General features: G+C 43.4%; 1 protein-coding gene across 6 annotated transcripts in view; it reads left to right on the top strand.

Annotated features, from left to right (window-relative positions):
* The window catches only part of VIT (vitrin), a 125,835-nt gene that overhangs the window by 49,754 nt on the left and 50,029 nt on the right, over nt 1-26,052 (top strand). For 5 of the 6 annotated variants that reach the window (XM_073791672.1, XM_073791671.1, XM_019942995.3 and 2 more), the window contains exons 4-5: nt 10,180-10,336; nt 17,338-17,471. In XM_073791672.1, coding sequence (XP_073647773.1) covers nt 10,180-10,336; nt 17,338-17,471 — 291 coding nt within the window. Of the gene's footprint in view, nt 1-10,179; nt 10,337-17,337; nt 17,472-22,101; nt 22,180-26,052 lie in introns of all 6 variants that reach the window. The other variant, XM_019942996.3, reaches the window with a different exon arrangement.

Here is a 26,052-nt window from a genome sequence, read left to right as displayed (position 1 = left end):
AGATGGTAGAGGAGTAAGACGTGGAGATCACCCTCCTCCCCACAAATACATCAGAAATACATCTACATGTGGAACAACTCCTACAGAACACCTACTGAATGCTGGCAGAAGACCTCAGACTTCCCAAAAGGCAAGAAACTCCCCACGTACCTGGGTAGGGCAAAAGAAAAAAAAAACAGAGACAAAAGAATAGGGACGGGACCTGCACCTCTGGGAGGGAGCTGTGAAGGAGGAAAAGTTTCCACACACTAGGAAACCCCTTCACTGGCAGAGATAGGGGGTGGGCGGGGGGAAAGCTTTGGAGCCACGGAGGAGAGCACAGCAACAGGGGTTCAGAGGACAAAGTGGAGAGATTCCCACACAGAGGATCGGTGCCAACCAGCACTCACCAGCCCGAGAGGCTTGTCTGCTCCCCCTCCGGGGCGGGCGGGAGCTAGGAGCTGAGGCTCCAGCTTCGGAGGTCAGACCCCAGGGAGAGGACTGGGGTTGGTGGCGTGAACACAGCCTGAAGGGGGCTAGTGCGCCACAACTAGCTGGGAGGGAGTCCGGGAAGAAGTCTGGAACTGCCTAAGAGGCAAGAGACCATTCTTTCAGGTTGCATGAGAAGAGGGGATCCGGAGCACCGCCTAAACGAGCTCCAGAGACGGGCACGAGCCGCGGCTATCAGCGCAGACCCCAGAGACGGGCATGAAATGCTAAGGCTGCTGCTGCAGCCACCAAGAAGCCTGTATGCGAGCACAGGTCACTATCCACACCTCCCCTCCCGGGAGCCTGTGCAGCCCGCCACTGCCAGGGTCCCATGATCCAGGGACAACCTCCCCAGAAGAACACACGGCGCTCCTCAGGCTGTTGCAACATCATGCTGGCCTCTGCCACCACAGGCTCACCCCACATTCCATACCCCTCCCTCCCCCTGACCTGAGTGAGCCAGAGCTCCCTAATAAGCCGCTCCTTTAACTCCATCCTGTCTCAGAGAAGAACAGATGCCCTCAGGCGACCTACACACAGAGGCAGGGCCAAATCCAAAGCTGAACCCCGGGAGCTGTGCGAACAAAGAAGAGAAAGGGAAATCTCTCCCAGTAGCCTCAGGAGCAGCGGATTAAATCTCACAGTCAACTTGATGTACCCTGCATCTGTGGAATACCTGATAGAAAACGGATGATCCCAAAATTAAGGCGGTGGATTTTGGGAGCAACTGTAGACTTGGGGTTTGTTTTCTACATCTAATTTGTTTCTGGTTTTATGTTTATCTTAGTTGAGTACTTAGAGTTTATTATCATTGGTAGATTTGTTTATTGATTTGGTTGCTCTCTCCTTTTTCTTTTATATATACATTTTTTTTCCTTTTTCTCTTTTTGTGAGTGTGTATGTGTATGCTTCTTTGTGTGATTTTTTCTGTATAGCTTTGCTTTTACCATTTGTCCTAGGGTTCTGTCTGTTTTTTGTTATTTTTAAATTTTTAATAATTTTTTATTTTAATAACTTTATTTTATCCTTTCTTTCTTTCTCTCATTCTTTCTTTCTTTCCTTCTTTCTTACTTTCCTTCTTTCTTTCATTCTTTCTCCCATTCGTTCTTTCCTTCATTCCTTCCTACTTTCTTTCTTTCTTTCTCTCATTCTTCGTTTCTTTCTTTCTTTCGTTCTTTTGTTCTTTCTCCCTTTTCTTCTGAGCTATGTGGCTGACAGGGTCTTGGTGCTCTGGCTGGGTGTCAGGCCAGTGCCTCTGAGGTGGGAGAGCAGAGTTCAGGACATTGGTCCACCAGAGACCTCCTGGCTTCACATAATATCAAACAGCGAAAGCTCTCCCAGAGATCTCCATCTCAATGCTAAGACCCAGCTCCACTCAACAACCAGCAAGCTACAGTGCTGGACACCCTAAGCCAAACAACAAGAGAGGAACACAACACCACCCAGTAGAAGAGAGGCTGCCTAAAATCATAATAAGTTCACAGAAACCCCAAAACACACGACCAGATGCAGCTCTGCCTAACAGAAAGACAAGATCCAGCCTCATGCACCAGAAAACAGGCACCAGTCCTCTCCACCAGGAAGCCTACACAACTCACTGAACCAACCTTACCCACTGGGGGCAGACACCAAAAACAACGGGAACTACGAACCTGCCGCCTGTGAAAAGGAGACCCCAAACAAAGTAAGTTAAGCAAAATGAGAAGACAGAGAAACACACAGCAGGTGAAGGAGCAAGGTAAAAACCCACCAGACCAAACACTTGAAGAGGAAATATGCAGTCTTCCTGAAAAAGAATTCAGAGTAATGACAGTAAAGATGATCCAAAATTGTGGAAATAGAATGGAGAAAAGACAAGAAACGTATAACAAGGACCTAGAAGAACCAAAGAGCAAACAAACAATGATGAACAACACAATCAATGAAATTAAAAATTCTCTAGAAGGGATCAATAGCAGAATAACTGAGGCAGAACGGATAAGTGACCTGGAAGATAAAATAGTGGAAATAACTAGTGCAGAGCAGAATAAAGAAAAACGAATGAAAAGAATGGAGGACAGTCTCCGAGACCTCTTGGACAATATTAAATGCACCAACATGCGAATTACAGGGGTCCCAGAAGAAGAAGAGAAAAAGGAAGGGACTGAGAAAATATTTGAAGAGATTATAGTTGAAAACTTCCCTAATATGAGAAAGGAAATAGTCAATCAAGTCCAGGAAGCGCAGAGAGTCCCATACAGGATAAATCCAAGGAGAAACACGCCAAGACACATATTAATCAAGCTATCAAAAATTAAATACAAAGAAAAAATATTAAAAGCAGCAAGGGAAAAGCAACAAGTAACATACAAGGAAATCCCCACATGGTTAACAGCTGATCTTTCAGCAGAAACTCTGCAAGCCAGAAGGAAGTGGCAGGACATATTTAAAGTGATGAAAGGGAAAAACCTACAAGCAAGAATACGCTACATAACAAGGATCTCATTCAGATTTGACAGAGAAATTAAAACCTTTACAAATAAGCAAAAGCTAAGAGAATTCAGCACCACCAAACCAGCTTTACATCAAATGCTGAAGGAACTTCTCTAGGCAGGAAACACAAGAGAAGGAAAAGACCTACAATAAAAAAACACAAAACAATTGAGAAAATGGTAATAGGAACCTACATATTGATAACTACCTTAAATGAAAATGGATTAAAGGCTCCAACCAAAAGACATAGACTGGCTGAATAGATACAAAAACAAGACCCATATATATGCTGTCTACAAGAGACCCACATCAGACCTAGGGACACATACAGACTGAAAGTGAGGGGATGGAAAAAGATATTCCATGCAAATGGAAATCAAAAGGAAGCCGTAGTAGCAACTCTCGTATCAGACAAAACAGACTTTAAAGACTATTACAAGAGACAAAGAAGGACACTATATAATGATCAAGGGATCAATCCAAGAAGAAGATATAACAATTGTAAATCTTTATGCACCCAACATAGGATCACCTCAATACAAAAGGCAAATGCTAACAGCCATAAAAGGGGAAATCGACAGTAACACAACAATAGTAGGTGACTTTAATACCCCACTTTCACCAATGGACAGATCATCCAAAACAAAAATAAATAAGGAAACACAAGTTTTAAGTGATACATTAAACAAGATGGACTTAATGGATATTTATAAGACATTCCATCCAAAAACTACAGAATACACTTTCTTCTCAAGTGCTCATGGAACATTCTCCAGGATAGATCATATCTTGGGTCACAAATCAAGCCTTGGTAAATTTAAGAACATTGAAATCATATCAAGTATCTTTTCCAACCACAATGCTATGAGACTAGATATCAATTACAGGAAAAAATCTGTAGGAAATACAAACAGATGGAGTCTAAACAATACACTACTAAATAACCAAGAGATCACTGAAGAAATCAAAGAGGCAATTTAAAAATACCTAGAAACAAATGACAATGAAAACACAATGACCCAAAACCTATGAGATGCAGCAAAAGCAGTTCTAAGAGGGAATTTTATAGCAATACAATCCTACCTCAAGAAACAAGAAACATCTCAAATAAACAACCTAACCTTACACCTAAAGCAATTAGAGAAAGAAGAACAAAAAAACCCCGAAGTTAGCAGAAGGAAAGAAATCATAAAGATCAGATCAGAAATAAATGAAAAGAAGGAAACAGTAGCAAAGATCAATAAAACTAAAAGCTGGTTCTTTGAGAAGATAAAATTGATAAACCATTAGCCAGACTCATCAAGAAAAAAAGGAAGAAGACTCAAATCAAGAGAATTAGAAATGAAAAAGGAGAAGTAACAACTGACACTGCAGAAATACAAAAGATCATGAGAGATTACTACAAGCAATTTATGCCAATAAAATGGACAAATTCTTAGAAAAGCACAACCTTCTAAGACTGAACCAGGAAGAAATAGAAAATGTAAACAGACCAATCACAAGCACTGAAATTGAGACTGTGATTAAAAATCTTCCAACAAACAAAAGCCCAGGACCAGATGGCTTCACAGGCAAATACTATCAAACATTTAGAGAGGAGCTAATACCTATCCTTCTCGAACTCTTCCAAAATATAGCAGAGGGAGGAACACTCCAAAACTCAATCTAAGAGGCCACCATCACCCTGATACCAAAGCCAAAGAAAGATGTCACAAAGAAGAAAACTACAGGCCCATATCACTGATGAACATAGATGCAAAAATCCTCAACAAAATACTAGCAAACAGAATCCAATAGCACATTAAAGGGATCATACACCATGATCAAGTGGGGTTTATCTCAGGAATGCAAGGATTCTTCAATATACACAAATCAATCAATGTGATAAACCATATTAACAAACAGAAGGAGAAAAACCATATGATCATCTCAATAGATGCAGAAAAAGCTTTTGACAAAATTCAACACCCATTTATGATAAAAACCCTCCAGAATGTAGGCAGACAGGGAACCTACCTCAATATAATAAAGGCCATATATGACAAACCCACAGCCAACATCATTCTCAATGGTGAATAACTGAAACCATTTCCTCCAAGATCAGGAACAAGACAAGGTTGCCCACTCTCACCACTATTACTCAACATAGTTTTGGAAGTTTTAGCCACAGCAATCAGAGAAGAAAAAGAGATAAAAGGAATCCAAATCAGAAAAGAAGAAGTAAAGCTGTCACTGTTTGCAAATGACATGATACTATACATAGAGAATCCTAAAGATGCTACCCAGAAAACTACTAGAGCTAACCAATGAATTTGGCAAAGTAGCAGGATACAAAATCAATGCACAGAAATCTCTTGCATTCCTATACACTAATGATGAAAAATCTGAAAGAGAAATTAAGGAAACACTCCCATTTACCACTGCAACAAAAAGAATAAAATACCTAGGAAAAAACCTACCTAAGGAGACAAAAGACCTGTATGCAGAAAACTATAAGACACTGATGAAAGAAACTAAAGATGATACAAACAGACGGAGAGATATACCATGTTCTTGGATTGGAAGAATCAACATTGTGGAAATGACTATACTACCCAAAGCAATCTACAGATTCAGTGTAATCTCTATCAAACTACCACTGGCATTTTTCATAGAACTAGAACAAAAAATTTCACAACTTGTATGGAAACACCAAAGACCCCAAATAGCCAAAGCAATCTCGAGAAAGAAAAACGGAGCTGGAGGAATCAGGCTCCCAGACTTCAGACACTACTACAAAGCTACAGTAATCAAGACAGTATGATACTGGCACAAAAACAGAAATATGGATCAATGGAACAGGATAGAAAGCCCAGAGATAAACCTACGCACATATAGTCAACTTACCTTTGGTAAAGGAGGCAAGAATATACAATGGAGAAAAGAAAGCCTCTTCAATAAGTGGTGCTGAGCAAATTGGACAGCTACATGTAAATGAATGAAATTAGAACACTCCCTACCACCATACATAAAAATAAACTCAAAGTGGATTAAAGACCTAAATGTAAGGCCAGACACTGTAAAACTCTTAGAGGAAAACATAGGCAGAACATGCTATGACATAAATCACAGCAAGATCCTTTTTGACCCACCTCCTAAAGAAATGGAAATAAAAACAAAAATAAACAAATGGACCTAATGAAACTTAAAAGCTTTTGCACAGCAAAGGAAACCATAAACAAGACGAAAAGACAACCCTCAGAATGGGAGAAAATATTTTCAAACGAATCAACTGACAAAGGATTAATCTCCAAAATATACAAGCAGCTCATGCAGCTCAATATCAAAAAAACAAACAACCCAATCCAAAAATGGGCAGAAGACCTAAACAGACATTTATCCAAAGAAGATATACAGATTTCCAACAAACACATGAAAGGATGCTCAACATCACTAATCGTTAGAGAAATGCAAATCAAAACTACAATGAGGTATCACCTCATACCAGTCAGAATGGCCATCATCAAAAAGTCTACAAACAATAAATGCTGGAGAGGGTGTGGAGAAAAGGAAACCCTCTTGCACTGTTGGTGGGAATGTAAATTGATACAGCCAGAATGGAGAACAGTATGGAGGTTCCTTAAAAAACTGAAAATAGAACTACCATACTACCCAGCAATCCCACTACTGGGCATATACCCTGAGAAAACCATAGTTCAAAAAGAGTCATGTACCACAATGTTCACTGCAGCTCTATTTACAATAGCCAGGACATGGAAGCAACCTAAGTGTCCACTGACAGATGAATGGATGAAGAAGATGTGGCATATATATACAAGGGAATATTACTCAGCCATAAAAAGAAATGAAATTGAGTTATTTGTAGTGAGGTGGATGGACCTAGAGTCTGTCATACAGAGTAAGTCAGAAAAACAAATACTGTATGCTAACACATATATATAGCATCTAAAAAAAAATGGTTCTGTGGAAACTAAGGGCAGGACAGGAATAAAGACACATGTAGAGAGTGGACTTGTGGACATGGGGAGGGGGAGGGGGAAGGGGAAGCTGGGGCGAAGTGAGAGAGTGGCATGTACATATATACACTACCAAATGTAAAATAGATGGGCAGTAGGAAGCAGCCGCATAGCACAGGGAGATCAGCTCGGTGCTTTGTGACCACCTAGAGGGGTGGGATAGGGAGGGTGGGAGGGAGATGCAAGAGGGAGGAGATATGGGGATGTATGTATATGTATAGCTGATTCATTTGTTATAAAGCAGAAACTAACACACCATTGTAAAACAATTATACGCCAATAAAGATGTTAAAAAAAAGAAAATGAACCTATACGACAGAAGAGAAAGAGAGAAAAGGAAGACCTAAGCCGTAAGGTGGAATAGTTCAAATGTATTCAGAGGAAATACAAAGATAAATCATTATCATTTCGGCTTTAAGCGGATGGATGGAAGATTCCTGGAAGGTTATAAGAAAACAGACTACTTCACAAATAACTGAGAAAATACTGTAAAAGAATAAATCGTGGTTTCCATATACTCAGAGAAGAGCAGCCAGAAAAGATGCAGATGACTGCTTCTTGCCAGCTGGATTAAGACGTTACACTTGCCAATGATTTTGGCAATTACTCTGAAATTGTAATTAGCTCACTCTCTCCGGCTGAATTTTCTGTACAAATTGAACAAATATTTGACCTTTGGCCAACTTTGTCATTGTACCCTGTTCTTCCAAAGTGCATGAGCATATGTGCTTGATATCATTTTACAGCCCCCCACCCCGTGGGATGAGCTAACTCACCAAGTTTTCTAATCCAGCTGGGTGCAGATAAAGCAGCAGATCTTATTTAAGGGCTTGCCCAGGCCTTTGTAAAAACAAGACAAAGCAAAAAGTAAAACAAAAAACAAATTCCCCCCACAGGAAGGGGCGGGGTGTGTGTGTGGGGGGGTGGGAATTGATTAGCCGGAAGCAAAATATTCCCATGTGACACTTTTCCCCTTATTTTTTTAAACCAACTATTTCACGGAAAATTCTACTACATCTGCACCTGTCTTGCAATAAGTTTGACCACTGTATGACACTCATGCAATAAGCTTCTAGATAGAGCCCAGTTTACAACTCCAGGAGAGTTGGGTTGGCCTACCAGGAGATCCAAACCCTCAGGGTGACAAAGTCACATCCAAATTGAATCCCAGGTCACAGAGCTCGTCACTTCCTATTTCATGTAACTAAGAGCTGAGAAGGAATGCTTCCATTTTCTTTACATCTAAGGGAGGAGATGCATTCGGGAGTGGGGCAGTGATCTGTGGAAGGGAGGAGAGCTGAAAGCATTTAGTTACACCCAGTGATCCAACAACTAACTAATTTAAGGAGAGACTACACAGGCATCTTCAGTCCCACAACTGGCATTTTAGAACAATAATCCAAGACTCAAAATAGTCAATGCAGCCTTGAGTATCAGGGTTTAAAAGAATGAAAGATAAAAAGAAAATAACTTTGGAGAGGAAGCAGCCTGTGGTGGGAAGAACGAAACCACAAAACCATTTTAAGCGCAGCGCTTCCCTCCTTAATGTGGACCACAAATTGTTTTAGCCTGTGATCACACTCAGCCCCCAGGCTCCCAGGAGAAGGACTTCCATGCTGGCCCAGCCCTGCGTGGCCAAGACTGTCTGGGAGGGGTGTTTAGGAAAAGAGCAGGAGTTCTAACTTTAGTTCTCTCTCCAGTCTGAATGAAATGCAACTCTGCTCCATTCAGATACATAAGGGTTAAAAAAAAAAAAAGTGCATTTTGGATACAGCTGGAAGCTATTAACAACTCTGAGAACATCTCAGTAACCCAGTTAGAGGATGGGTGGCCTGGCAGAGATCCTGAATCCATGTTTGTAATCACAGACTCTTACCACTGGGCGGGGCTTGCTTTCTACCTCCCACCCAGTGGAGACATCCCTTCTTCAACTGTTCAGTCCCTGCTTGCATACTTCCAGCCTCTTCCTTCAAGGGCAACTTCATTTACTAGAAAGTTCTTTTTGGCAAAAAATGCCTCCGTAGAAAATCTCCCCCTTAGCTCTAGCTCAGTCCTCTGATGCCATAGCACACGACCGTCCTACTTGTGAAACAGCTATATTTGCCTCCAAATGCTTGCCTTCTTATGGCCAAACGCCCCATCTGTGCCAGGCAGCCCTCCCATCTGGTGGTTTCCAGATCCCTCCAGAGCCTGCTTACTCTTTGAATAGTGATTATGTTTCAGAGTCCCTTCTAGAGAATCTATTCCTAGCTCCCAGGCATCAATATCCTCTAGGAGACCTTTTCATTCAGGAGTTTTTGAGGGAAATTTTTTTCAGGGAAGATGCAGCCACACCCCCTTTTAGGCACTGCCACGAGAGCATCTACGCTGTCTCATCCCTAAGCAAGCTTTGGGCTCCAGCAGCCTTGCCTAGTGAATACTGCTAGCCTGTCAATGGCGTCACCAAGCCAGAGAGGAGGGAGGACAGAATGAATGAGCTTCCCCTGGATGCCTAGCAGGGCAGTCCCCAGCTTTCCACTGAGTGTGGAGGCAGATGAGCAAAGATCACTCCCATCTTGACCCTGAAGCTAGGACCCAGCCTCTAGGACCGAGACAAAAGATCACTTCATTATCTATCTCGCCTGTCCAAAAACCTTCCATGGAGTCCCACCTCCCGCACAGAACACAAGCACTCACGCCTCCTTCACCCGGCCCAGGCCTGCCCATCCCCGTGCTCCCCGCAGGCTCCAGCCCGGGGCCTCTGCTGCAGCAGCCCACCTTGTCCTGGCTGGTCCCGACGCAAGGCCCATGCTCTCTCGCTCGCCCTTTCCGATACCTTTCTTCTTCCTGCGAGGTTTTCTGAGTTTCCTCTTTTCCTGGGCTAGCTCCAGAGCATCTGAAAAACCAGTATTCTCTAATCGTGGACTAAGGCTGACATTTCTGTCCATTGGAGGCAGGTCTTTTCCCAGCGTTCTCTTCTTCAATTAATTAATGGTTCGAATAAGCACAGGAATGAGCCTCTTGTTCTCGTTCTCAGCAGGTTAAGTGCAGTGGATGGTGATTGCTCTTTTGGTCTGAGGGATGTCCTAATTACCTCTTTGCTTTCATTATATGGAGGGGATCCAGGGTCAGCCCAGGCTCTGGCTTTTAGAGATTAAGTAAATGAACAGTTATGACCTAACAGTCACCCCATATATAAGCTGATACCACAAGGTGTAATCTTGACCTCATTTTGCATTCCCAGCTGTGCCTCAGATCAACTGTGATGTGAGAGCTGGAAAGATAATCAATCCCGAGTTCATTGTGAAATGTCCAGCAGGATGCCAAGACCCCAGGTACCACGTTTATGGCACTGACGTCTATGCATCCTACTCCAGCGTGTGTGGCGCTGCGGTTCACAGGTGGGTAGCGCTGAGCTTCTTAGGCACGAGCAACCAGGGTGTGGGCAGGGATCCCCCGGTGCAGGGTTGCCTGATTAGCAAGCAAGAGCAAACAAACTTAATGGAGCATCCTGTATTTTATCTGGCAGCCCTATCCCATGGGATGCCCCAGAATCTGTGCATGGTCCTGGATCTCCTTTCAGATCTCTCTGGAAAGGAGGACTGACTTCTCTTTACACCTTAATGGGTGGAGGTGGGAGGGAGAATCCTACTCTTTTGTGTTCATAATGAGGAAACCAAAGTTCTTGATGATGTAAAGCCTTTTCATTTTTACCTGTGTGTGCTGAGCAAGGAGATAATAGGGACATGACTAAGGAAGGCCCAGAAGTTTAGAGAAGAAATGTGGCAGCTTCAATTGGTGATCTGGAGACAAAGAGGAACAGGAAAAGTGAGAAGGAGGGTGACAGGGGGTCCTGCCTGGTCAGCTGTTGATGGGGGATCCAGGAAGGAGGGCAGGAAGCATAACATGCTTTGGACCATGTCACTGCCTAAATGAGGAAAGGCAATAGCGACCTTCACAGAATCCTCACACCTCTTGTTTAGGCTTGGAGCCAAAACCCAGGGAAATGCATGTTTACTTAATAGCTCTCATAATGGGTATGTGTGAAGCACTCCACCTGTGTTATCTAATTCGGCCCTCACCATTCCCCTGTGCGGTATCGTCGACCTCTTAAAGGTGAAGAGAGGTTGAATAGCCTTTCTAAAGCCACACCGTTAAAAAGTATCCGAGTGGGGATTGGAACCCAAGTCCAGCCCCCCACTTCTATTCACCAGCCAGCACTACTTTGAGATGTGGCTCAAAGTCAGTGGTTGGCTGCTGGATACTGATGAAGTTTCTCAATTATTCAGGCTTCCGGTATCTTTTTCCTTTTCTTTACTTGCACGCCAGTCACTTGATTGTTCAGTTGTATCTCTCCGCCAGAGAGAGGGGAGACATAAAATTCATTCCTTTTCAAGGTGTCTAGTCAGTAGCCTCTCTGAAATTTGGGGAAGAAGTAAAAAAAAAAAAAAAATCTATGCCTAAAATAAGATTTAAGACTTACTAATAGACTTTGTCAGTCATACTCTTTTCCCCATCAGCCAAAGAGATGAACAGCTACCTGGTTTTTCAATGGGAGTGGGAATACAAAAGCTCTACTGAGGATATACAGAGGAACATTAAAGAACAAAACACCAAATGCTGTTCCTTAACTCCAAACTGTGGAATAAAAATATTTTGTTTTCACTTTGAAATCAATTTTGTGCACCAAGTCGATACGCGGACCTACACGTGAACATGTGCATGCCTCCACACAATCACTTGTACACATATGCATGCCTCCCACATGTGCTAGAACACACGTGCGTGCTCACACACACCCTGACACACACATGTGCATGCCAACACCATTAGCACACTCCGGTCTGTGTCCGTGTAGACACTGACATATGTTACAGAGGCCGAGCCCGTCTTAAGGCTGCCTGTATTTTTCCAACTGTGGTCCGAGATGGTTGGCACTTGCTTCGTCTGGCATTTGCTTCGTCTGGCATTTGCTGGCTCTCTCTTGCCTTTCCTTGGTCCCCTGAGGTACAGAGCCACACAAGTTAATGTGAGCTCACCAAGATGTCATCATAATGACAGTAACCCCTTACACTGAGATCCTCTCCTTCTAGCATCATCTCAGCCCTATGAGGCTGCTGTTAGCATCCCCAGTTGTTAGAAGAGGAAGGGAGGCATAGGGAAGTTAATTAAGTTGCACATCCAGGACTAGAACTTGTGTCCCCTGACTTCCAGCCCTGAGCCCAGGTGATACATTTACATAAGAACCGAGAGGACGTGAAGACGTGATGGGGTTGTAGCACTTTGGGGTGGTCAGAGTTGGGAAAGGATTTTAGGATGAACGGACACACCTCTAGAGAGAAAATAAGAAGGGCACTGACAAGGACCAGGACTCAGCAATCCCAGCATTTGGGTTGGAGCATAGGAACTACCTGGCAAGAATATAGATGAGGGTAGAGGGACAGAGGAGAAGAGTTTGACTGTTTCAAGCAGCAACATTTGCTGCTGGAGCAACGGAATGCCTTGTACCTTCCTGGACCAGCGACTGATGCTGTAGGAAACTGTTTGGAAAGAAGGAATCACTATCCATGAGGAGGATGTATAGAGGTCTTAAGGGAAAACAGACAGGAATTTTGGATAATACCAGTTCCGTTTTTTACAAACAGAAGGAGTCTGTTTTTAGAAGGCAGGTTTGGGGTTTTTTTGTTTTTTTTTTTGCGGTACGCGGGCCTTTCACTGTTGTGGCCTCTCCCGCTGCGGAGCACAGGCTCTGGACGCGCAGGCTCAGCGGCCATGGCTCACGGGCCCAGCCGCTCCGCGGCATGTGGGATCTTCCCGGACCAGGGCACGAACCCGTGTCTCCGGCATCGGCAGGCGGACTCCTAACCACTGCGCCACCAGGGAATCCCAGAAGGCAGGATTTAAGACAGAGAATAGAGTGGAAAATGTATGAAGGACCTCCCATCACTGTCCTGCCAGAGTCCCCTGCAGTCGGAACTGGGAAACTGGAGAGAGCACACTTTGGTTTAGAAATTCAGATTTAGCTTAAAGGATTTAAATTTCATACGAACTATGACAATCAGATCCCTCATTATGAGTGATCCCCTTGATTCTTTCAAACCAAAGGGCTAATGAACATATTTGAGGCATCATAGTTTGGCTCAGTCTTATCCTGAACTAATGTCTGTGTTTAAAGTGGGACCAAGGCCTGGAGAGAGGGGAGAGTTCTCTGAGCTGGGACAAGGAAGAAGCCATCTCCATGCAGAGCATGGATTTCTGACCAGATGCCCACCTTGAGAATGGCAGCCATTCAAAACCTGGCCTCGCTGTGGGCAGTCCCTTTTCTCCGAGCCACGAAGCTGACCCTCAGATTATCCCAGTGCCCTGGGGCCAGGGTCAGGGAGGTGAACCTCAAAGCCATGGTCAGCATCATGCAGGGTGTCTGAGGAATGCAAAGGAGTAGAACTGGTTTTGTTCTTTGAGAGAATGTATTTGACATGCCTCCACCTCAATGAGGGTGCACATGAGGTCGCATTTATATAAATTCTCCAAACTACCATGGCTCTGAGCCCCCATCTGCGTCATAAGTGCAACCACAGCCTTTCAGGCTCTCTCCCTCCTCTGGTATCTCCTGTGGTGAACAAGCGTCCGGTGCACTCCTCCCCTGGGATTTCTGTCGCCTCCAGGAGTTGACAGACCACTGACTGCCCCAGGATCTGCCCTCCTCTAGGACAATGTCAGGGAACACGCACGGCCTCCAGTGAAGTCCACTCACAAGATAGGACATCACTCTCTTCGGCAACAGGAAAATCTCACGAGAAGACAAGAGTTCTGTTTCCGTGCCTTTCCCAAAGTCTGGGTTTTGGGTCTTATATAACTGTCACAAGGGATCTCAGCCTCCCTGTCCAGCCTGAGAACCCCCGGGCCCACCCCATTCCCTTTAAACAGCCTGAGAAAAGGGAAGCTCAGCCCCTCTTTCCACTCTGAGTGGCAGCTACAGCGCTTCTGACTTTTAAACAAGAATGAGTGCACGAACATTTCCTCAATACAATGGAATATAAATCCAGGGGCAGAATAATTTCTCCAGGGGGGGAATAAAAAGATAAGAGCTATTTCTGTTTCCCCCACTTGTCAGTTAGGGACCATGGGATAATCGGGGTAATTTTTTAAAAACTAATCTGAATTTACAGCCTATGCCAGTGGTGTGGTGGTAAAGGTTCACCAACCAGCCCTCCTAAATGGAGGGCTAGGGGGTACTGATTTACCAACATCTGCGGTATAAATACTTCCACCGTGGCTGATTTCAAAGTACCATAGTGAAATGAACCGGCGCAATCCAGCAGCCTAATAACTGGCTTTCCCAAGCCAGCATGAGTGGTGTCCGCACACCGACAGGCCTTCTAATGCAGAAGCAAAAACACTGTCTTCCCATAAGAAAATTTCTAATCTAGTTGGGAGACAAAGTTAACTCAAGGAATTTTTAGGAAGTAGCACAAGACCAAATAAAATCAGAGCCTCCATGGAAAGACAAGGTTCGAAGGCATTGTTAGGAAGGGGCATAGCAAAGTCATGGAGAAGGAGGTGTTGGAGAGAAGGCACAGATTCTCCAGAGCAAAGAGCAGCGTGAACAGAGCCACAGGAGTGGGAATCAAGTGGGCCGTCAGGAGAGAAGAGGCCGGCCTGGCTGCAGCTGGGAGAAGTGAGGGGCCCCGACTGAGAGCTGCCTGAAGAAGGGCAGGCAGGGTTGCAAAGACATGATGGAGGGATGAGGACTTGGTGTTGGGAGATGCCCATGGCTTTTGAGGCAACTGTGACCAAGTGGGGCAAACCCAGGATTCCAGGTCATTTAGACCTGGGTTCAAATCCCTACCTTGCAATTTAGAAGTTACAAAATCTGGAGTGAGTCCCTCGACCTGTCTAAGCCTGTCTCTGTGAAGTGGGAATAACAGCATTCCCTCTGCTCCACAGCCAGTAGGTTTGCTAGGAGAACTCAGTGAGATCCATTAGTGGGGATGATTCAAAAGCAATTAAGGGCTTTACATGTCAAGTATTATTATCACTTTCTTTCCAAGTTGTTGGGAAGTTGAGTGTTGAAAGTTGTTGACTCACCATGAGGGTGGGAGGGCAGGAAATGGCAACGCTCATTCCTGTAGGGAAGGAAGGGTGTTGATGGGAACAAATCTAAGGACATTTTTGGCTCCCCTGTGCTGTAAATTACAGATACCCAAGGGAGCCATGTTAGGCTCTGGGACAAGGAATTGACATACTGGAGCCCCGGCTTCAATGGAGGCAAAGAGGTAGATATGTCAGTTACTATCACATCAGGATCTAAAACCTTCAAAATCCAAGAAATTAAAGAAACAATTACCAGCCTTTGGGGACTCTTCTAAATGAGTTTAATTTAGCTACACACCTTCGTTCCCTAGCCCCAAATAAAAGGAATAATTTGCTTTTAATAATGTACCACCTTTTGAAATAGTTGGAGTCGTTCTGTGATGTCACAAAACCAAATTGGAAATTGTCAGGGAACAGGTTTTACTTCAGGGAGAACTAGTAGGAATTAAGCAACCAAAGAAAAGAAATTTGAGGCATGGTCATGTCCTGTAATACGAAAGAGAAGGACATCGAACATGGGAAGACAGATGCCAGGCCACGTGATGGGAGCATTGTTCTTGGGGGTTAGGCTGCAGGTCAAGGTGAAGGTTTTCTTACTCTCCCTGCTTTCCTATCTCTAAATAAAGACGGTGGCTGAATATCTCTGATGAACACAGATGCAAAAATACTCAACAAAATACTAGCAAACCAAATCCAACAACACATTAAAAGGATCATCCACCATGATCAAGTGGGATTTATCCCAGGGATGCAAGGATTCTTCAATATCTGTAAATAAATCGGTGTGATACACCGCATTAACATACTGAAGAATAAAACCATATGATCATCTCAATAGATGCATAAAAAGTTTTGACAAAATTCAGCACCCATTTATGATAAAAATTCTCCAGAAAGTGGGCAGAGAGGGAACTTACCTCAACATAATAAAGGCCATATATGACAAACCCACAGCTAATATCATTCTCAATGGTGAAAAGCTAAAGGCATTCCCTCTAAGATCAGGAACAAAACAAGGATGTTCACTCTTACCAGTTTTATTCAACATAGTTTTGGAAGTTTTAGCCACAGCAATCAGAGAAGAAAAAGAAATGAAAGGTATCCAAGTTGGAAAGGAAGAAGTAAAACTGTCACTGTTTGCAGATAACATGATACTATACATAGAAAATCCTAAAGATGCTACCAGAAAACTACTAGAGCTCGTCAATGAATTTGGTAAAATTGCAGGATACAAAATTAATACACAGAAATCTCTTGCTTTCCTATACACTAATCAGGAAAGATCAGAAAGAGAAATTAAGGAAATAATCCCATTTACCATGGCATCAAAAAGAATACCTAGGAATAAACCTACCTAAGGAGGCAAAAGGCCTGTACTCTGAAAACTATAAGACACTGATGAAAGAAATCGAAAATGACACGAATAGATGGGAAAATATACCATGTTCTTGGATTGGAAGAATCAATATTGTCAAAATGACTAGACCACCAAGACAATCTACAGATTCAATGCAATCCCTATCAAATTACCAATGGCATTTTCCACAGAACTAGAACAAAAATTTTTTAAATTTGTATGGAAACACCAAAGACCCCAAATAGCCAAAGCAATCTTGAGAAAGAAAATGTTCATTGCAGCACTATTTACAATAGCCAAGACATGGAAGCAACCTAAATGTCCCTCAACAGAGGGGTGGATAAAGAATATGTGGTACACGTATACAGTGGAATATTACTCAGCCATAAAAAAAGAATGAAATAATGCCATTTGCAGCAACATGGATGGACCTAGAGATTATCATACTAAGTGAACTAAGTCAGACAAAGACAAATATCATATGATATCACCCATATGTGGAATCTAATTTTTTTAAATGATATAAATGAACTTATTTATAAAACAGAAACAGACTCACAGATTTTGAAAGCAAACTTATGGTTACCAAAGGGGAGAGGGATAAATCAAGAGCTTGGGATTAACATATACACACTTCTATATATAAATTAGATAACCAACAAGCACCCACTGTATAGCACAGAGAACTCTACTCAATATTCTGTAATAACCTATATAGGGAAAGAATCTGAAAAAGAATGAATATATGTATATGTGTAACTGAATCACTATGCTGTACACCTGAAACTAACACAACACTGTAAATAAACTATACTCCAATCAATTTTTTTAAATGTATAACATGTAGAACAAGAAAAAAAATAAAGATGGTGGCCGGTTTCAAAGTCTGTTATATGTCAAACAATATTTTTCTGTCCTTTCTTCAAAAAAAATTTTTTTTTCTCTTCACAGTGGTGTGCTTGATAATTCAGGAGGGAAAATACTTGTTCGGAAAGTTGCTGGACAGTCTGGCTATAAAGGGAGTTACTCCAATGGTGTCCAGTCGTTATCCCTTCCACGATGGAGAGAATCCTTTGTCGTCTCAGGTATGCCCACACCCTGGAGAAATGCTGCCCTACAACTGGTACTTTGGTTAAGTTACCTCACGGGATGAAATGGGCTCTTTTCAGTGTGCCATTAGTTTTAGTTTATGGCCCACCTCATTTCATAAAAATCTGAAGCATTAGTTCTTCTGATAGTTAAGATCATGAAACAATGAATTATAATTTCAGTGATAAATCACTACAAAGTCTGGAAATATTAAAAGGCTCCAATTACTCATTTTAAACACACAGCAGCTATCAGTAAGTCCAATCAAACTTTTAGTTAAGTGAATTACGTTTAATAACTGGATTTTTGAACTACTCCTTTAGTTATGCCAAATGTGCCTCATATCTGGAAGCTTATTCCTTGAGAATTCTGGTAAATGGACAGATAGGGACAGGTTTTTAGAACACTGAGCTACAATTTTATTTAAGATTTCTTTTTTTTAATTAATTGTTTCACTGTTTAGTCCATTCTCACTATTGGCTCCACAGGATTTTATAGATAATCATTTTCACTCTTTTTTTTTTTCCCTCTTCCAAAGAGGTAATATCAATGAACTCATAGCTGTGTTATTTCCCAGTAAAAAGATAACCAAGGTCTTTGTACTATCATCATGACCTGCCTGCTCCCCTCTTTTTATTTTTGTGAATTTCCCCAACCTAACTTTTTATTTTGAAAACTTTTAAATTTACAGAAAAATTTAAAGAATAGTACAATGAATACCATATTCTCTTCACCCAGATTCACCAATTGTTAATATTTTGCTATACTTGCTTTATCTATCTATCTATTTATATTTCGTTTGAACTGTGTGAAAATAAGCTGTGGGCATGATGACACTTTATCCCTTAATACTTCAGCACACATATGGTAAGAGCTAAAGCATTTTCCTAAATAACCACAGTACCACATCTAAAAAATTAACACTGATACAATAATTTAATAAATATTAATAAATAAGAAATAATAAGAAAAAGTTCTTATTCAGTTGTATCCAACTATCCCCCAAATATTCTTCACAGTAATTCTTCTTTTTTTGGGGGGGGGGGAATCTACAATCCAATCAAAAATCATCCATTGTATTTAGTTGTCATGTCCATTTTAGTCTCCTTTAATATAGAACTGTCTGCCACCACACTTCCTTTTTTGGTCATAAGTAGTGATGACATTTTTGAAGTCCCAGCCAGTCATCTATTACTATGTCCCACAGTCTGGACCACAAACAGGTCCAGCTATTTACTCATGGTTGGATTCAGGTTAAATATTTTGTCAAGGACACTACATAGGTGGTATCATAGCATATCCATTGTGTAGTATCACAAATGGCCATATCAGGAGACACAATAGCATTCTGTCCATTTGTCGCTGATGCTAAATTTGATTACTTGGATACTTTACCCTGTCTCTTCATGGTAAAGATACTTTGTAATTAATAGCAACCTGTAGGGTGATACTTCAAAACAGCATGAATATCTTGTTCCCTCCAAAATTTAACCCAATGATTTTAACATCTATTGATGATCCTTGCTGTAGCAAGAATTACATCAGAAATTGCAAAATTATATTTGTTCTAATTCTGTCATTTCTTCTACATTTATTAGCTAGTGTTATTACACAAGGAAGAGGGCTTTCCCGCCTCTCTCCACAACTATTTTTTCAAGTACAACTATGGACTCACAGATTGTTTTTTTTAAAGTACAATGTGTTATAGTCTATTATCGTCATTATTCTTTCTGTTGCTCAAAATTTCCAGGTTTGGCCAGTGGGAGCTCTTCCAGCTTTTGACATGCCTCATTAGCATTTGAGCACAACACAACATTCTATCCTCACCTTATACTTACCCTACACTGGACCTTGAATCTCCCATATTCTCCAAAGAGGCACTGCAGGATTTTAAACTACATTCTAGCAAACCTTTCTGGCAACCCCACAAAATCCGGAGCCATGTGACTCTCCTGAGAAAGAACTGCCTACAGAAGACCAACTAAAGCAAGGAAAAGAGAAATGTCTCATAATATATCAGGCCTTCCAATCTGGGTGGGTTTTTTGCACCTTTAGACACCCCATGTCCCAACCTCTACTATCCATTGATCAGAGTTTTAATAGGACTGCTATCAGACATTTTAAGATTCTTCTCTATTTAAGCAATCCCTGTTTCCTCTTATCTGCGGAATTCTGCACACCTAGGGTTCAAATTACACTGGTTTCTATGTCAAATAATGGGAGGTTATCAACCATAGTACCGCAAGCTTTGCCCTGTAACAAAACATTCAGAACTGGGGCCATATAAAAATGCTAAGGTCTAGAATACAAATGCCAATCATAGACATATAATCTCCACATTGGTGTTTACCAAGTAGCTCCTGGCGAAATAAGAGGGTTTCAATCTTTGTTGCCTAGCCTGTAATCCAAGAATTCCAGCAGAGGTTTACAAGGAAAATTAATTCCATGAGAGTAGAGATGTTTTGGATTTTTTTAAATGAAAATCAATCTGCTGTGATTATTCCCTATAAATCTCAACTTCCATGTCCTCTCATTCAACCTAGTGACATTTAACCAGAAACACTTTCTGCCAATGATAATAAACACATGTGCTTCTGCAATGGCTAGGGGTCTCCAACGAATGAGTTAGGAGAGTGCAATGCCGGCTACAGGTCTCAGCTGGCGGTGGACAGGGCAGGTTCTCCATTGACCAGAGGCTTCTGGCCAACAAGTTTTGCTGGATCGTGTCAGAGCCCTTCTCTGAAGGGCTTTAATTAATTAAAGCCCTTTAATTAATTCACTTTGGTGGGCTGGGAGGGGGCAGGAGAGGGGAGCTGTGTTTTTGTTCAGCACAATCTTTCCACAGTTCAGGGATGGGAAAGGTCCAGCAAGGACCTCCTAATGCTGCCCGTTTGTCCTCTGATCCACACTGCAGAAAACTGAGCTCAGGCTCCTTTTCCTTCTGAATAGAAACAGAGAGAACCATAGGATTTTAGATGCGAGAAGAATAGGAAACTGAGGGAGCCGATGTCTCTGCGGCACTCGCTGTGGATAAAGTGAGGCCCACAGCCAAGGCGCCCTCCTTGGGTCTGAAATAACCTCACTCACTGTCCACCTGGAGCAGGGCTGGCCCAGGGCGAGGACATGTGGGTGTCCAGCCCTGCTCCCAGGTGGCTTTTGTGAGATGAAGTAACTCCCATGAGCCCCAACATTTGCCTCTTCCCCACCTGGAGTGACATTTATAGGTAACACCAGAATAACTTCTTTGCATCTCTGTGGTGAAACATAGTTCCAAAACTTCTTAACTGTTTTTTTTTCCTTTAGATCCCTACAACTTTGTATGGTAAGTTGGTCCACATCATTATACATATTTTCTGAATTAAAAAACAAAAAAAAAAAACACAAAAAAACCCAGAGTCTCAGAGATTGAGGCAGTTAATGAATGGTAAAACAGAAAGGGAAACCTAGATTTTCTTGCTCCCAATCCCAAGCCCCTCCTGAGACCCTGTTATTCTGTCTGCCTCATGACTCTTGCAGTCCCTTGTGCCAGGAGGACCTTTGGCAAAATCGGGCACTAGATTGTGTTCCACCTCCCACCTCCCATTTGACACTCCTCACCTCTCCTCCCCTAGCCCATCCTATAAAAATATTCCCTCAGGTTGAGAGTTTAAAATGCTTTCATTATCAGGTGTAAATATCGAAAAACAGGTGAGAGCCCTCCCAAGGGCATTTAAATTTTAACAGAGATCTAAGCACTAAGATAATTCCTCTGTTATTCTTATTGAGCATCTACTACATCCCAGACAGCTCCAGGCCCTGGGGATTTCACAGCCACCAAGTGAGACAAATTACCTGCCTCAGGGGGGCTTCTGCATTCTAGTGACACTTCCCATTTCGTGTGGAATGAAACTCCTTGGTGGAATTTCAAGCCGCACTCCCTGGCAGAGGAGGACTGCGGACTGCAGCCTTCTCAGGCATGTTCAGCCACACCAGGCTTGCGGCTTGCCTCCCCAGCCCTGATCGTTTTTCTTCTTTATGCCTCCATGGTTTCCCTGATACACATTAGCATTCCTTCCCTCGCCTGGTATCTAAACTTTCAATCCCTGGGTGGACAACAAATGGTCATTTTCAAGGCCGATCTCTATTTACCTACTTTCAAGTTTCTCTAGTGCCGTGGAATTCAAATGGGTCCCACGGGGTCTGTGGAAGTGAGAGGTTGCTGTTCACGTATAGCCAGCCGATGGCCAGAGCTCTCAGCAACCAGGAAAAGAACGTGGGGAGGGTTTTTCCATTCATCTAGTGACCTGATTCAACATTCAGAAAGTCCCGTGTATGGAAACTTTACCTCCAGTTCACATCTTCATGGGCAAAATAAGGGTTGCTCACGTTAATTCTGATGGAGGTTTTACTGCCTCCTTTCTAATATTAATAAAACATAGGTGATACAGGAAAACAGAACGCCACTTGACTTTCTCATTGTAATCAACAATTCAGCAGGGAGAGGGGCGTGGAGACTGACTGATTTCATCGAACTCAAGAGAAACAAATCAGCAGGAGGGAGTCAACTTAACAGAATGCAACCATCTAAAACCTCTAGCTCTAGAAATAAATCATTGTGGTGTTTTTCCTTTTTTTTTTTTTTTGCAGAAGGTAAACCCCAAAAGGGTGTAACTTACCCGTCATCTCTTACATATTCATCATCTAAAAGCCCAGCTGCCAAAGCAGGCAAGTGTCCACGTGTGATTTCATTTAAATCTTCTGATCTCGTAAACAGGCAATATTGTGTTTTAGGAGACAGGATAAAAATTAGCAACTTAACCAGTCAAGCTCCGCTGACTCCAGTAATATTTTAACAGATGCCAGGAACATGGGCACAGAAGTCAATGTGCTGAAGAGTGAGGCTTTATTTTTTGTTTTGCAATTCTGAGATTATCTCTGAGTTTGTATCATTTTCATTCAGAATGACTGTTGCCCTGAATTTTACTGTAGAGTTACTTTAGAAGATGATGTGACATTCTGTGTGGAAATGTTCCCTGGCAGCTGAAAGGGAAAAGACTGTCCCTACTTACATATGAAATGGAGGGAAGCAAAGAGGAGGATGTGGCTTATGTGATAGCAGCAAGCAGCTCATCTCAACAGCCCAAAGCCAAAAATACAGCCTGTGAGGTTGTGCCGACCCAGCTTCCTGTGACTCACCAAGGGGGTACAGTAAAACTCAGGCCAGGAAAATACCTTTTTCTAGGTTTCCGTGTGAAAGCAAGAGCTATACTATGCATTATTGTCTTTTCTGGGGGAAGGTATGCTTTGATTTCTCACACAAAGAGAAGCTGTGAGTTGTTTTATGGTGGGATTTAACATTACTTCCAGAAAGTTGAAGAGCTAGCTGATTTTGTTCATGTACTTAAGGTGAATATGGTTTAAGGATAGGCAATAAAAGCTAGCATTTATTGAGCTTTCGTTGTGTGCCAGGCACTGTTCCAAGAGTTTTATCTGATTATTGTATTTATTCACCCCAACAATACCATGGGTATGTATTGCTCTTAGCCCTAATTTACAGTTTGAGGAAAATGCAGCACCAGAGAAGTTTAGTAACTTGCCCTTTGCCACACAGCAAGGACGTAGCAGAGCTTAGAATCAGATCCGGACAATCTGGCTTCCGAAACCCCTCTCTACACCATTATCCTATGTTTTCTTATGCATTCAAATAGGGAATGTTTTTCATTTTTCCACCCCAGTTCCTCTCCAACTATATCTTTAACGACTTCTTAATTATTCCAGTAATCTAGACCTGTTTTTGTTTGTTTGTTTGTTTTATTGCAAGGAACCACCTGTTCTGTAACCCCGCCCACAAGCTGGCAGCGGGTGGTGGTGCCCTGTGGACCATTTCTGAGATGTCACCTGTCCTCTTCTGGTGTGGGCCGGGGAAGATGACTAGCGGACAGAGGTCTCCTTGAGTGGCTGGCCAGTTGGTGGAGGGAGAGTGTCCCTGCCCTCTCTGTTGTCTCGTCCAAGTTCTCAGTGATTTCTCAGCAGGTTTTGTGTGTGGGTATCTGGAGCCGGGGGCACTGCTCCGCTGTATCCTGGCCCCGTCTCTTTCTCTGAGTTAGGGGCCCCATCCACTGGCAGCAGCACCTTCACACAGAGTCACGGGTGTGGCTGGGGTTCTCCTCTTCCCTTTCGGGGCCTGAGGAGACCTAGGATGGGATGAGTTTGGTCGCCTTTCTTGTCCCATCTCGCCTCACCTTTGGCCTCCTGAGCCCCTCCAGCAGCACCCCTCCCCCACTTCAGGAACTGACCCCATATTCAAGGAAGCCCTCCAGCTTCAGGGACCACATGCCAAGCACTCTCTGTTTCTCCCATGAGAGGGAGAATACTTCTCGACTCCCAGAATACACCCCCAGACTTCCTCTTTGAGCTCCGCTCCTGCAGTGCACCAGGTGAGCCTGTCGGTGCCGCAGCTCAGAAAGGCCAGCGGGAAACAAGGGCCCCCCACACCCCGCAGGCCCCGTGGTGTTGATGAGAGATTCTCTTGAAGCCCCTTCGTCTGGCTTGGGGAGGACAAAGCGTGAAAGAAGGAAGGGAATATCCTCTTAGCCTGAACACTGCTCTCCCCCAGAGGTGGCCTCGGACCCTTCCCCCTCTTCTGGTCCTGTCCTTCTGCTGACGAGCCTGGGTCAGGTGGGGCTGGTGATGGTGCAGGTTCTGCTGGGACAGCCCCACCCATAGGAAGTTCAGTGGCACCTCTCCTCATGCAGAAAGGGGGACGGGGGCCCTCTGACTTTAGTCGTAGCCAGAATCTGGACAACAGGAAGAGTGCTGCACAACCTCCTGTGACCGTAGCCATCAATCAGCAAGTGCTTTCTCTGTGTCAGACACCTGTCCTACACAGTGACCCTGCGGCAGGGTGCCAGGTCACCCTCGTTTCAGATAAGGTTCAGCCCCTGCCCAAGGGCCCCGCTCCGACCGGCCCCTACAGCACTCAAAATCTGATCGCATCCCCTCGAAGCAGGTCAAGTTGAAGGGAGAGTGGGTGGAGGGGAGAGAAGACAACTACAGCCAAATGACGACTTAGTTGATAAAAATCCATTGGTTTCTACGTCCTCCATAGCAGAGATCGTTTTCAAAACTTCTCTATCTGCCCCAGGCACCGTGGTCCAGCTTAGCACTGCCCACCCCAGCAGGCCTGACTCACTGACGGCCAGGAGGAGTGTGGAGGAGACGGGGCGCCTTCTCACACTTCGCTGCCACGTACTTTATTTTTATTTTATTTTATTTTATTTTGTTTTGTTTTATATTTTATTTTATATTTTTTGGCCACGCTGCTCGGCTTGTGGGATCTTACTTCCCCGACCAGGGATTGAACCCGGGCCCTCAGCAGTGACTGCGCAGAGTCCTAACCACTGGACTGCCAGGGAATTCCCATGCTGCTACGTACATTTAAAATTAGCAAAAGCCATAGCCAGAACCTCAGGCATTGCTACTGTCATCTGTCCCCTCTACCAAAACACCTCCACCTTCGATGACACCATCACTGTGTATCACTATCAGCCTCCTATCACAAGACTATTCATGGTTGTCAGAGTCTGATAAATTAAGTTCATTCATTCACTCACTCATTCAATAACCATGTAGTGAGCACCTGCTCTGTGGCAGACTCTGAGCTCAGCTATAAGGATTCCAACATAAAAGGGATACTGGGGTCTCATCCAGCTTCAAGATTAGAGGAACCTCTCTTTCAAGTGACAGTCCCACCGTGGAGTGAGTTTCACCAATTCAAATAAAAAATTCCACTGAGAACCGTAAAAGGGTGGCTCCCTTCGTTGCTACTCTTCCTTCAGTGATAAAATTCCTTTAGAAATGGAAGGAAGCAGAAGAAATGAAGATGTGAGGGCCAGCAGCTGCTCAGGCCCCAGCATGCCCCTGCAAGACGCTTCCTGATCTCTCCAAGAATGTGAGTGAACAGGTAAATCAGGTTAGGACGACCCCCCAAAGCATAGCAACCCTCTTTCATGGGAAATTATCTCACTCACAAAATAGGATGCATCTTGCTTTGCCATGTGCAGCTCCTGCTGAGAAAACACATTCCTGAGATTTAAACGCTGTTCCCAAGGCAGTTAGCAGCCATTAAACAGGCAGCTGGTATTTGGCTGGAGTCTCAAGCTACTCTGAGCTCAATAAAAACAGGTAAGTGTCGGTTTGTAGAAGTTCCCCCAAAGCTGAGAAGGCACATTGCCGGCACCGCGACAAGAGAAGGGAAAGTAAATCTTTACCCTTGCTGAGCTAGAGTGTCAGGAAAACCCCCTCCTGACTCCCCTTGGTCATCCCTTGCCCTGGAAGAAAATCAAGCCCAAGTTTATTGTAATACGTTTGACTGTTCAGGGACCTTCTGCCCTCACTGCCAACACCCTCCAAGGCCACCCCTTCACCCTGTCTTGGGAGTAAGATGACTTCCACCAGAACTCTGGAGACCTCAGGCCACCCTCTGAGGGGAACCCCATTCAGGGATCTTGAAGTGACTCATGACTTCTACTTTGTTCCCCTTTTGTGGGAAAAAGTATGGAACTTGGCATCAAACAAATGTGGGTCCAAGTCCTGGCT

This window comes from Tursiops truncatus, chromosome 14 (genome assembly GCF_011762595.2).
Source record: "Tursiops truncatus isolate mTurTru1 chromosome 14, mTurTru1.mat.Y, whole genome shotgun sequence".
In the NCBI taxonomy this organism is placed as follows: Eukaryota; Metazoa; Chordata; class Mammalia; order Artiodactyla; family Delphinidae; genus Tursiops; species Tursiops truncatus.
This window is presented reverse-complemented; position numbering and strand designations above follow the sequence as displayed.